This window comes from Carassius auratus, unplaced genomic scaffold, assembly GCF_003368295.1.
Source record: "Carassius auratus strain Wakin unplaced genomic scaffold, ASM336829v1 scaf_tig00050428, whole genome shotgun sequence".
NCBI classification, from domain to species: Eukaryota; Metazoa; Chordata; class Actinopteri; order Cypriniformes; family Cyprinidae; genus Carassius; species Carassius auratus.
The window spans coordinates 19,813-32,774 of NW_020527157.1; the positions used below are offsets into that span (position 1 = coordinate 19,813).

The following is a 12,962-nucleotide window of genomic DNA, read 5'->3' on the forward strand; positions in this document are numbered from 1 at the left end:
GACAACAAACACCCACTTACCCCATTGAAAAGGCTTGGAAGAGCAAGGAATTTTTTTTTATTTAACCTCAAATGGATTATTCTGAAAGAGGAAAGTCACATACACCTAGGATACTTTGAGGGTGAGTAGAAGATGGACGAATTTTCATTCTCGGGTGAGCTAACCCTTTAATGCTAGTTAACATTTTATATTATACATTTTACAGAAATCATTGCAAACAGATAAGTTTTAGGACCCATTCTGGTATGGATCACCATTTTAATGTAAAATTTATTCAGAGTAAACGTCCAGCATCTTCGGGAATTACAATGGTGTGTAAAAGTCTTGATACCACTTATGTAAATGCTTCTGTTTTGTTGAAAATGTTTCATGTAAAATTACTTTTTTCATTACAAATTATATTAAAGGAATATTTTACCTTAAAAATCTGAAATAGCTGAAATTGTACTCACCCTCAGGGCATCCAAGATGTAGTTGAGTATGTTTCTTCATCAGATTTGGAGAAATTTGGCATTACATCACTTGAACATCATTGGATCCTCTGCAGTGAATGGCTGGCATCAGAATGAGAATGCAAACAGATGATAAAAACATCACAATACACAAGTAATACACACAACTAGTTTAGAATGAATGGTTTGACAAGCAAAATGATGCATGATGTAAGAAACAAATCCAGGGAGAAACCAAAATCAACAGTCCACAATCAACTTCCCTCCCGGAAGGCGCGTCCTCGTGCCATGGAGAAAGGGGGAGGGACAGAGGGGGACTTAGGAGGAGGACAAAGGAGTGGATGTGGGATGGTGACGGGAAGGCAAACGGTTGGCAGGCAGACCAGACAGGTTTAGGTTCCAGTGGAGGACAGACTCCCAGGAGGACGGCTAACAGAGTCCAGGGTGGTGATGACAGAGGGAGGAGCCCGGGAGACGACAGGTGGGAACCAGAGCAGAAAGAGGAGCCAGACGAGACCCAGGTCACAGCCATGATAGTGGCCCATGGGTGGAGCCGACGGAGGGAGGAGCCATTGTGGAGGATGGGCTGACAACTCCAGGGGTCCGACTGATGGCTGCGGCGCATGTGGTGGAGGAGCCCAAGGCTGGGACAGAGAGCCGATGAGCCGGGGCTACAGGGAGGACCAGGAGGGCCAGGGTGGAGCAGATTGCGACCGAGGTGGAGGCGGGGATCCGGAAGGCTCATTCTAGATGACATTGAAGAAGAGACTGACAGCAGCACCTGAGGACGAGGAAGCAGAAAATATCAGTCAAACCGCTGACATCACTTTGAATGAAGTTGCTTTGAATGAAACATCATATAAAATATAATTCACTCGAAGTAACCAATGTATAAAGGCATAAGCAGATGATTCCTTTAAATTATTCCAACTAATCAGTTTGACTTTTCAGCTTTCAAAATGTTCTATTTTTTTATTCAAAGTTCATATTTCTCTATAATCCTCTGTTGTGCACTTCACACAACAAATACAGGCACTTAAGAAGAAAAAGCAGACAACTCCTGGTGAATAAAACATATCTGCTGTTATGTCAGTCTTGCATAACAACTGTCAAACACACATAAGAGTTGCACGGTGAACTCTAATACTTTTCCGAATGAAGATTTCGGGAACATCTCATGGGGGAAATTACAAACAGTGTGTTAAACCTACTATTAATGTGTCAAGTTCAAAATGATCTGGAATAAATGTGGATGATTTATGAGCAGTTTATCTTTGCTGTTATATCATAATTTTGCATAATATTGTCTTTGCGTAACTGCATCAATGATAAATCATACCAGATGTTTAGAGAACTTTTTTCATGTTTAGTGAAGAATGCATGAAACAAGACACCCAGCTACACCCAACACTTGTACAACCATTACAAAACCCTAAACAAAAGATATCAGAGAGCACCAGAACTTTTCAGGAGACAAAGAGCGAAACCTTTGAATTTATCCTGAATTGAACATAAAGAGATATAATCTCCACGTGGACATGAAATGAAAAAACACAATTCTGGGTCTCAAAGGATTTTGCTTCACCCAAAAAACACAGAAGTTATGGTCTGAAAGTTAAATTATTTTACTTTCAGACTATAACCTTTATTTTAAATCATTTTTAATCACTTTTTATTATTATTTACCCTGACAAAACAACATTTTAATGATCTAATGATCTCTTATTTCAAACTATGCATCCATAAATAATTATGTATTAAAACATTACTTGATAAGATGTCCTTGAAGAGATATTAAAACAAAAATGGCAACATATTTGCATTTATTGTACTGTCTATATGATCAATAACAACTTCTGTCCATTTATCAAAGGCTTCAGTTGCAGTTGGTCACCTGAAATAATATCCCTCTTCTACTCTAAAAAAAAGGTAAGCAATTTTGACATTTAGCCTACTTAAGCATCTGGATGACTGTCACATTCACTACTGCACACAGTGAACAGAGCTGTGGTCAGTCAGCGGTCAAAGGTCCTGTTTGCTTATTTTACATCAGAGCTTTGATATGTCATTGACAGAGTGACCATATTGATCGAATGTCATGCATTAAGATACAGTTTAGTTCTGAATGGAATCCAGAAGTTATTGTGTAACAACCTCATGAGACCCCCATCTACCCTTAAAAAGCCAATTTAGTTTTCCCAGTAAATAATCACAAACACACCATCGCATAAAAATAAAAGCAATGCTGAGCTGTAATTAATGTTGTACACGTATAAAAGTGTGTCTGTCAGTATACTGTACACTCTTAAAAATATTTTTTCTTTATAGGTATTCATGAAAAACCTTTTACATTCATGAAACCTTTTCATTCCACAAATTGTTCTTTATAATGTAATAAAAAAAGTTATTTAGACCACTTTTAGAACAACAGCACATTTTTTAGAATCATTACTTTAAGATTGAATGGATAGACATGGCTATTTGATAATCAAATAATAAATAAATGAATAAAAAAGATGAAATACTGTCCCTGGTGGATAAGACAAACTCTTATTTAACATGCTTACATGACTGCGGAGTTGGGGCGTGTCTTGAAGGAGGGGACAGATTTCATAACGTTGCATGTATAAATAACAGATTGCAGGCGTGTATGTGCATACTTCATCTCTGCACAGCTTCAAGATACAACATTCTACAACATGTAAGTACTGAAGCTTTTACTCTCTTACACAGCTGTACAGAATAAACCACAGCAGCACCATAAAAATGACGGTTGCACTTGATTTTACAGTACGTGTACTAATGTGTACTTACAGTGTACTTCTATAGTGTTCTTACAGTGTATATATCTAAGAAAGTTCTGGTAACTACATGGGGTAGGCTTAGGTTTAGGGGTAGGTTCAGGGTTAGTACCTAGTTATTACATAGTTCAAAAAGTACATAGTATGTACATGAGGAACAGGACTGTAAAATAAAGTGCTACCAAAATGACTACTGCTAGAGTTCCCTAAAAGTAACCTCATTTTTTTCTGTTTTTAATGTTTTTAAGGATTTGTTTGAAAGGATTGATCTTGCTGCTCTTTGCAGTGGCAGTACACGGAAGAGTTGGGTGAGATTCGTTTTAACTTCTCTTGCCACTGGGATCTTATTTGCATTGTTGTGCAAAGCTCAATCTGAATGTATTGTGTGTGCATCTCTCAGGGACTCCACAAGCGAATCCAGTTACTGCACAGAGACCAAAGAGTGCTTTCTGTTTGACTTGGTGTGTGAAGGAGATGGTTACGAGGTGAGATACAGGACTGCACAAACATGAAAGAGTAAAGAAATCTCAAAATTTCTCAAAAATCTAAAAAAAAAAGACAAGTTGAAACAGATCATGGTAATGAGATGAAGTGATCTATTCCTTCAGGTACGCCATTATGAAGCTGCTAAGTGGGTGACCACAGAAGCTGAATCCTATTTCATGGAAGTTGCAACTTCAAGAGCATTCAGGAAACTTTATAAATACATCACCGGAGAAAATGAGGCCGGTGAGTTTGTCTGGGGCTCAAACATTGTGGAGGACCAAATGTTCTCAAGGATATTAAAACCTGTGAGGGACTTAAAAAAAAAAAAAAAAAGATTTTCTCATTATTTATTCATCCTCCTGCATCCCAGATGTAGAACTTTCTTTCTTCAGATGAAGACATAGTAAAATAAGCCATGTCAGCGAGTCCAAATTTTGCAACATTTTGTAAATGTGCTTTCCTTCAGAAAGTAACCGGAACAATAACAAAGTGCATTAAACGGTTAAGCTATCCAGTGTCCTGTAATGAACTGAAATAGCATGACAAATATTAAAACATGCAAATGAAATGAAGAAAACATTTAATGTTCATTAGAAGTAAAAAAAAAAAAAAAAAAAAAACTTCAAATTTATCCTTATAATCAAATTATAACTCTTATTTTCTAGGTGCAAAGATTGACATGACTGCACCAGTCCTCATTAAAGTCAATGAGAATGCGAGCATGTGGCAGTCATCAGTCTATGGTCTCAGCTTCCTCCTGCCCTCCAAATACCAGGCCAATCCACCCAAACCTACTGATTCCTCTGTGGGTCTCACTGATATTTTCTGTGATTTCTATTTAACTGAATATTTATATATATATATATATATATATAAACTTGTTCCTGCTCTTTATTTGTAGGTACACTTAACAGACACTCCAGATATGAAAGTATATGTCAAGAGTTACGGGGGCTGGATGGTGTCACTTGTGGCCAAATCACAGTCTGATAGTCTGAAAACATCGCTGGACAATGTACAAGCTACTTATGAGACAGAGTACCACTATAATGTTGGCTATAACAGGTGCACTTAGCTTACCTCCTTTCTGCCTGCAACGCTCTCTGATTTCAGTCATTGTTTGTTTATTGTATTCTGTTTGTGTGTTTTTCAGCCCGATGAAGATTATGAACAGACACAATGAGGCCTGGTATATTGTTAAGGGTGAGCCTGTGTGTCCTAGGAGTGGATAATTTCTCTGAGCTTCATCTCAAACAAGTCTTTTAAAGGTAAATTATTCATTTAAATAAGAAAATGAATTATTTTCATATTAATAACAAGAAAACTGTCTAATGTCTGACTATACATTTATTTGTGATTTCTTTTTCAGAGCCACAGAGTGCAGAACTACATGTACTCCTGTAGTCATAGCATGTTAAACTGCCTCACATGGTCTTTTTGTTTAGTTTTTTTTTTTTACTGAGTATAGGATACATATTTAGCACCGTATTAAACCATTAGCACATATACTGTAAAAGAGTTGGGTTTGGTTTAGTAGACAACATTAAAAAAAGAAAGAAAACTGGCATATGTCAAACAAATGTCAACCTCCAAGGGATGATATTTGGTCTATAAGCATGTGTTATAAACATTTGTTTAAAAAAAAATTAAATAAAAATAAAAATCAGATCTTGTGATTTATTGAAATGTTTCTTTACAAATTATGGGTCATATGATTAAATTACGTTTATGTTTATATTAATATCTAACCTGCTGGTTGAAAACTGGCTAAATTTACATTTGACAGACTTGATGTGATGGATGCAGTTAATGACCAATGGTAAAAGGTTTATTTGCACAGAAGCCAGTGAACACTTATGGTTGCACTACCTTCATGCCAATTTTCACAAAATGTAGTTGATAGTATATAAATTCTGAATTGCAAGATGATCAACCACTCACAATTGAATCTACTGACTCGTGAATATTGACTTGTGAAGAATTTAAATCTTTTATTACTTAGACGTGGGATATAAAGTAACCACTAAAATATATATCAGTTCATTTGCTTTACAAACTATTTCCTCTTACTTTCTGGCCATGGATATAAAAAAGTGTACCTAATTGCAATTGCTTCTAAATAAAATGTAGCCTACTGTGTTTTTCTTCTCCTGTGCTCTCCACTTTCTCAATGCTCACAAGTATAACCATAAAGGCCAAAAAAAAAACTTGATGTACCAAATCTGATACAAAACATAAATTAATATTCAGGGACAACTGTAATTAGATTATTCATGTTTATTTTTTAAAATTACTAAAAAAAAAAAAAAGGTGCTGAACTGATTCAATTGATCTGATCTTATGTCGAGAGTAAAATTGTGCATTATAGTGCCACCTAGTGTCAAGAGTTGTGGGAGGGATTTGGAATCATTCTTCACAATTTTCCAGACAGAAAAAATATGACCCAGCCATTGGATTTCTGTGGGCAACTGTTTTAACTGTTGAAAAAAAAAAGTTTTTTAAAAATCTGAGTGTCTATTTACACCAAGTGCAAACAGGTCTCCTTGTTGGCAGAGACATCAGCTTCACCCAGCAACATGTGATTGGATTATTCAGTGTTATATAAAAACGCTTTAACTCTTCAGATTCAGTAGCGCAGATGTTAAAGCTTGTATTGTTGTATTTGTTTTGACGCGATCGACTCGGGTTTGGATCTGCCCTGTGACGAACTTTTTTTCTCTCGCTTTTCAAATTTCAAATCACATCAGAAAAGCATTTCTTTTTAAGAAAAAGTAAGGAAATAATCAAAAAGTTGAAAATAAATTATCAGGCAGGGTTAGGGTAGGTCTAGGGCTTCTGTCAAATTAGGTGACATCCATTTAATAATTTGAATTAAATCAATATATTTGTTTGAAATAAATCAAGATATTATTGCATAATGTTTTATAATGTATTACAATGCTGAGGTGCAGATAATTGCCACTATTTGCAATAAGTTGATTGCTAGATTGTATTTATACTATGTTAAAGTAGCAGGATATTCTGCTATTTTAACATAGTATAAATACAATCTAGCTCTTCAGTGTAAATAAATAGCATATCACTTAAAATACTGCTATTTTCACTTAGTGTAAATAGGCTCTATCGGCAAACACCCCGCTCCCTCTCCATGGGCAGTAGCACTTATTTTGTTTTCGATATGATACCGATAATTTTCAAGGCAGTATCGTTGATTCGATACGATACTTCTGAACGAAACTTTTCAAATTATGAAATTATATATATTCAAAATTTTATATTGAAACATTATTTTCAACATGAATGTTTTAAAAGTTAATTGCACACATGTAACCTCTGAGCCTCATTAAATATCTGTGAATACCTACAAGCTACTTTTGTGTTCTTCTGTGCCACCTCTGTAGTCCAAATTTATTTTGTTAATACTGATTTTATTTGATCGGTAACTTATTATTCTTATTCCATTGTTTAACTTAGGTAAAAAAAAAAATTAAAAAAAAACTTTAATAATACAATTTTGCATCTGACATAAGTTACCAAAAATGCCCTGTGAATCACTTTAAAGTGTCCAATATTACTTGTAACAGGAAGGTAAATTTTTGTTATTGTTCAGAAAGTACTCCTGAATTTTTTTCTGTGCTCCTAATTTTTATTTATTTTTAATAATCAGGACAAGTGCGCCTAAATATAAAAGTAAACTTAGAGCATTGATTAGTGAGTGTGGTGGTGCTTATGAGGTGCTGTTCTGGACGGGTGTAGTGTTTTTTCAATTGCAGTGTATCCAAGTCTACTTACACCGAGAATTATAACTCAGAACCACATATTTGTTACAGAACATAAGCAGTCCCTGCATTCTAGCCCAACAATACACTCTACAGACAGGATATATGAACTCTGGATATAGATCTTAAAATCTTTGTAACAGGGACTTTTTTTTCTTACTTACAGCAAACATCTTGTCCAATAAGCAGTTCAAAACTTAAACATGCTTAACCTTAATTAGCCTTGACTAGGCAAATACATAGTCAGTTCATGCAGTAGTGCTGAAACCTCACAGGAACTTTACATTATACGTGTCAGCTTAATGCCACGCTCTGCAGCAAATGTCTTCATTTCATAGCTAGCAAAGGGTATGTGATCGTACACCATCACTTTTGGAATGCCATGCCTTGCATACACTGCTTTCATCTTTTGAATTACTGAGTGCACTGTCTTGTCTCTGATATTCATCACCTCAGGAAACGTTGACATGTAATCGACAATCAGTAGAAATAACTGACCTCTGATTTCAAAGATGTCAGCAGCTACTTTTTAACCAGGGGGCCTCTGGGTATTCATGAGAGATGAGTGGATCTTTCTGGTTCCAGGGCTGGAACTGTTGGCATGTTGGACACATCTCAACCATCTGTTCTATGTGTTTGGTCATTCCAGGCCAATACAGACATTTTCTGGCATGTGCTCTTGCCTGCTGTATTCATTGGCGTGAGGTATGTAGTTTCTGCAACATCTCTGTTCTCATTGACTCGGGAATCAAGATTTTACCTGATACCAGCAATAAGCCATCTCGCCCAGCCACAGTGTGTTTGACAGGCCAGAACTGATGAATTGAGGGACTCAGTATTGGACAATAAAGTCATATTTCTGTAGATATAAGAGCATATGCTGGAGTCTGGCTGGTGCTTTGCTCAGTGGCTGTCTGAAAATAGCCTCCAGTGGATTATGGTCCAATTGGACATTTACTGTTTGTATGGTGAGTGCTGTGTTGGGGTCGTAGTACCTGAGAACTGGTGTGTTGGTCAGTGCTGTTTTGAGTGCAGAAAGTGCCCTGTTGTGTTCTGGTTGCCACTGGAATGCAATGTCCTTTCTCAACAGCTGTCTGAGAGGAGCCGAGAGTGATACCTCACCTGGAATAAATGGTTCAAGATATCTTATCATACCCAAAAGAAACTGCAGCGCTTGTCTGTCCGTGGGTGCTGGCATGCTTACTACTGCCTGTATCTGGCCAGCATCTGCTTTCACACCCTGTGGAGTTATCACATGGCCCATGAAATGTACTTTGTTCATCTTGGCCTGGATCTTGTCTGGGTTGAATTTCACATTGTTGCTAAAATTATGGAGAGAGCAAAAAAACACACACAATGACATTTTGTTCTTGTTCTGTGGCAGCTGTAACAATCATATCATCAGCTACAATATGTACCCACCACCTATGTCTCCGAACACTTCATTATTGACCTGCTGGAAAACTTCACTAGCAGACTTGATACCAAATGGCAGACGATTGAATCTTTATCTACCCCATGGCTTGTCCTTCAGTTTGCCCAGCACTGCTAAGGGAATTTTTCATTTTACTGCTAACCTGCTCATGCATGCCACAGTCTGACAGTAAGCCCCTGCAGTCAACCCCAAGGTGGCCCTCTAGTGGAGTCAATATCCAATTACATCATGCATGCTCACAACAGGCTGGGAGGGGATTTTTTTTTTTCTTTTTTTTTTAGCACGTACTACAAAAAAACTAGACCACACCACTGACCCTTGACCTGTTTTATGGCTTTACACGTCAGACCCCACATCACTGTCCTTACCAGCTCCCTTCATCATAACTAGACTCCTTGTTTTGTAATTGATTCCAAAGGTGCTGGAACCTCACGCTGATAAAAGATAGCAAAACATAGTATATTACGTGTTGCAAATTTGAGCACTAGAGTAATCTCATTACAGTCCTCTGCCTTATTTCTATACATTTAAATCAAAGTTCTATGTTCTGCTTCTTGGAGTTTACCAAACACTTGATAATCACATGGCTGTAGTTGGACTGGTCTGATAAACCATATATGCTGCTCCTGCAGTGCACCTTGCATGAATGAGATCTTGCTCGTTGGGAAGGTGTGACAGTCTCAGGTTTATTACCCTCAGTATGGAGCAAAGTCCAACTGAGGGCCTTTACACCATCTCTGAGACAGCCTATGTCTGTGCCTGTTTTCCTCTCTGTCCTTCTCTGAGTCCTGGAGGCCTGGACAGTTATGAATGACAGCTTACGGTGACCCATGCCACCCCTCTCCTATGGACCATGAACATCTCAAACTATCCCCTGGATCACCCCCAGCCCACGGCCCTCCACTCTGCCGATTACACACAGGACCTTGCGTCACAAGAAGGACCGTCAACATGTAAGTAGAACTTCAGGTCTTAGAGATTTTAGAGGCTTTAGCAATAGCATAAATTGCTAATGTAATCCATTTGAGCATAGCAAACATCTGAAGTCAATGACTTATTCAGTTTCCATTAGAAGATATAAGATATTCAGCGATATTCAGAAATCTTGTCATGCGATTTGATTGTGCTGAACAGTTCAGTCATGTTTAGTGTGCATACTGAAGATGTGAATCAAAAAGATTTGTGATTTCATTCAATTGACATTCGCTTCAACAATAAAAAAATAAAAAAAAGATTTAGAAGTCATTTTATTTATCTTTTGACTGCTGCTGAAAATATCAAACCGTAAGGATTATGTAAGCCCTCTATCTCATTGTTTAATCAGTCGAGTGATAAGAGACTAAGCCTATTTGAGATATAATAGCCTACTCCGCCGGTTTATCAGATAGACTGATCATTAAACTGCATAACCTTTTGGTCTACTTCTAGACGATCATCTTACAGTAGGCTTCTTGATTTTCATTTGCTGTTTCCTGAAGGTGGCAAAGAAAGAAAGTGGACAAAAGATACATTAACACTCCTATTTACAATGAATGTTCTGTCCCATAGCTCAGGAGTTAAAACCAGACCCAGACGGTAGGGCAACTCAAAAAGAGGGCTGTCCTGTGTGTGGTGACAGGGTGTCAGGATATCACTATGGTCTACTTACCTGTGAGAGCTGTAAGGTAAGTTGTTCCTGTCAGTCAGGAAGTAAAAAGTACACAGTAGTAGCTTTAATTTCCTCTCTCTGTCTCTCTCTCTCTCTCTCTCATATATATATATTATAATTATTAATTTTTTTCTTCATTCTTAAATTTCTAAAATTATTCTTAAATACTAAAGACAAATATTCTCACCAGGGCTTTTTTAAGCGCTCTGTACAGAATAACAAGCGCTATACGTGTGCAGATGCACAATGCTGCCCAATGGACCCAGCCCAGAGGAAACGATGTCCTTACTGCCGCTTTCAGAAATGTTTAGCTGTTGGCATGAAGAAAGAAGGTATGCATGCAAACCCAAACACTGATTCCATTGCTTTGTAGATATTCTTTCAGTTCTTTAAAAGAAGACGCATGTAAGGAAAAGGGCAGTTATTGTCTCTGAGATATGGTACGATATTCCCAATTAGCCATCCGATATAGCTCTGGTCCTGTTCCCACTTACCTTTGAAACCATAAACCAGTGCAATAGCTATCTTTGATGACCCAGTAAGGGGAATAAAGTAATATGCAGGCAAGCAAGAAAAAAAAGAAAAAGAAATTAAAATGACGCCACTATAATAAAGCAATGCTTCTCAAACCTGTCCTGGAGCCCCGTCGCCACTGCACATTTTGGATGTCTACCTTACCGTACCCATCCACTCCTGGTCTTGGAGTCTCTATGAAATATGAGATGAACTGAAGGTGTGTTTGATTAGGAAGAGTTCGAAAAATGTTGTGCCTCGGTGTGCCTCCAGGAACTGGTTTGAGAAACTATAATTTAGAACTGTGAGGACAATGCTCTTTTGAACACAGTGTGTGATTTAGTTAATTGTAATTACTTGTCACAGCTGTACGTGCGGACAGGATGAGGGGTGGGCGAAACAAGTTTGGACCTCTGTACCGACGGGACAGGCAATCGAAACAGCAAAGAGGGACCTATCACCAGACAAACAATGCCCCCTACAGTGTCAAAATTGAGGGACCACAAGCAATGGTACCTGCTGTGCCTCAGGATTTTCATGTCCTCAACCCCTCCCATGCTTCTCTTGGCTCCGACCACTATCATGCACCTCAGCCCTTTCATCCCAGTATGAGCCAGTCTGAGTTTCCCATGCTGTTGGACTGCACCATGCCAGAGAGCGGACACTGTCTGACCCAGCCCTACCTTTCCATACACTATGCTATCCAGATTCCACGGTCCATCAAAGCTTCCACGGATACCCTCCCGAGAAACGAGAGCTCCCCTTTAGCTACAGCCCTGCTTCTGTGACACCCCCTGCTCCAATCTCTCCTACTGTTCTCTTCACACCTACACTCACGCCAACCTCAACTCCAAGTTCTACCCCAACTCCAGCACAGAACTTCACTCCCAGTTCAACACCGACCCCTAGTGCGTGCTTCCTAAATGAGCTCCTACAAGCTGAGCCCAGATGAGAAGCAGCTTTGCACGCGGGTGTTAGCAAGCCTCCAAAGAGAACAGGCCAGCCGAGGAAAACATGACCGCCTCAACACCTTCAGCATCATGTGCAAAATGGCTGACCAGACTTTGTTTGGACTGGTGGAGTGGGCAAGAAACAGCACACTATTTAAGGAGCTTAAGGTAGAAGAGTTCGCACTATGATCGCACATACATTGGATATATTGTTTTATGTGTTTGTGTAATATTCAGTATCACTGCTGTAAAGACCAGTATTAGGGCTGCCCGATAAAGTGGTAAAACTGACAAGCTGTGCAAAATATGATTGTGGTTTTGTGCAGCTTGTCAGTGAACAGCGGATCTGTGTAGTAAATCCTCCATGTGAAAGCACACAGATGATGGAGATTTACCGCCGATTACAGAACCAACTTTACTGACAATATGCGCATTAAATATCGCATGCGATATATCATGCAGCCCTAACCAATATGAATGTGTCTGCTGCTCTGAGCTGTTCGCCTCGATTTATTCATGAAGTTTATGGATCACCATCTTTTATTGGTCTTACAACATCATTGCTTCCCAAGGAAACAAATCCTACCCCTAACCCAAGAAACGGGGGTATCCGAACGCAGTCCTGGAAGGCCACTGTCCTGCAGAGGTTAGCTCTACCTTTTCACAACAGACCTGCCTGTAAGTTTCTGAAAGCCTAATAAGACCTTGATTATCTGGTTTAAGTGTGTTTAATTGGGTTTGGAGCTAAATTGGCCCTCCATGACCGAGTTTGGACACCCCTGCCCAAAACTAACCATACCATAACCCCTGTAAAATTACAGGGACAGAGCATCCAGAGCAGTTTGGACCAATAACATGCAGGTATTGTACATAATCGACCAATCATGGGGCTGCGTGT

General features: G+C 38.6%; 1 protein-coding gene, 1 long non-coding RNA gene and 1 pseudogene across 2 annotated transcripts; 2 read left to right on the forward strand and 1 right to left on the reverse strand.

The window, feature by feature from the left end:
- Positions 1-1,138: 1,138 nt before the first annotated feature.
- LOC113089587 (uncharacterized) lies at positions 1,139-8,835 on the reverse strand. The gene is made up of 3 exons (XR_003286575.1): positions 8,723-8,835; positions 8,514-8,640; positions 1,139-1,233 (listed from the first exon to the last, which is right to left on the reverse strand). It is a non-coding gene; the product is annotated as an uncharacterized LOC113089587 (long non-coding RNA).
- Positions 3,061-5,407, forward strand: LOC113089586 (heme-binding protein 2). Its single transcript, XM_026256060.1, has 8 exons — positions 3,061-3,153; positions 3,502-3,561; positions 3,654-3,738; positions 3,862-3,982; positions 4,405-4,544; positions 4,641-4,804; positions 4,893-5,007; positions 5,109-5,407. Coding segments are annotated over exons 1-7 (651 nt in total). The 5' UTR covers positions 3,061-3,151; the 3' UTR covers positions 4,972-5,007; positions 5,109-5,407.
- An 873-nt stretch (positions 8,836-9,708) lies between the features above and the next one.
- Positions 9,709-12,354, forward strand: LOC113089585 (nuclear receptor subfamily 5 group A member 2-like; annotated as a pseudogene).
- Positions 12,355-12,962: the final 608 nt, after the last annotated feature.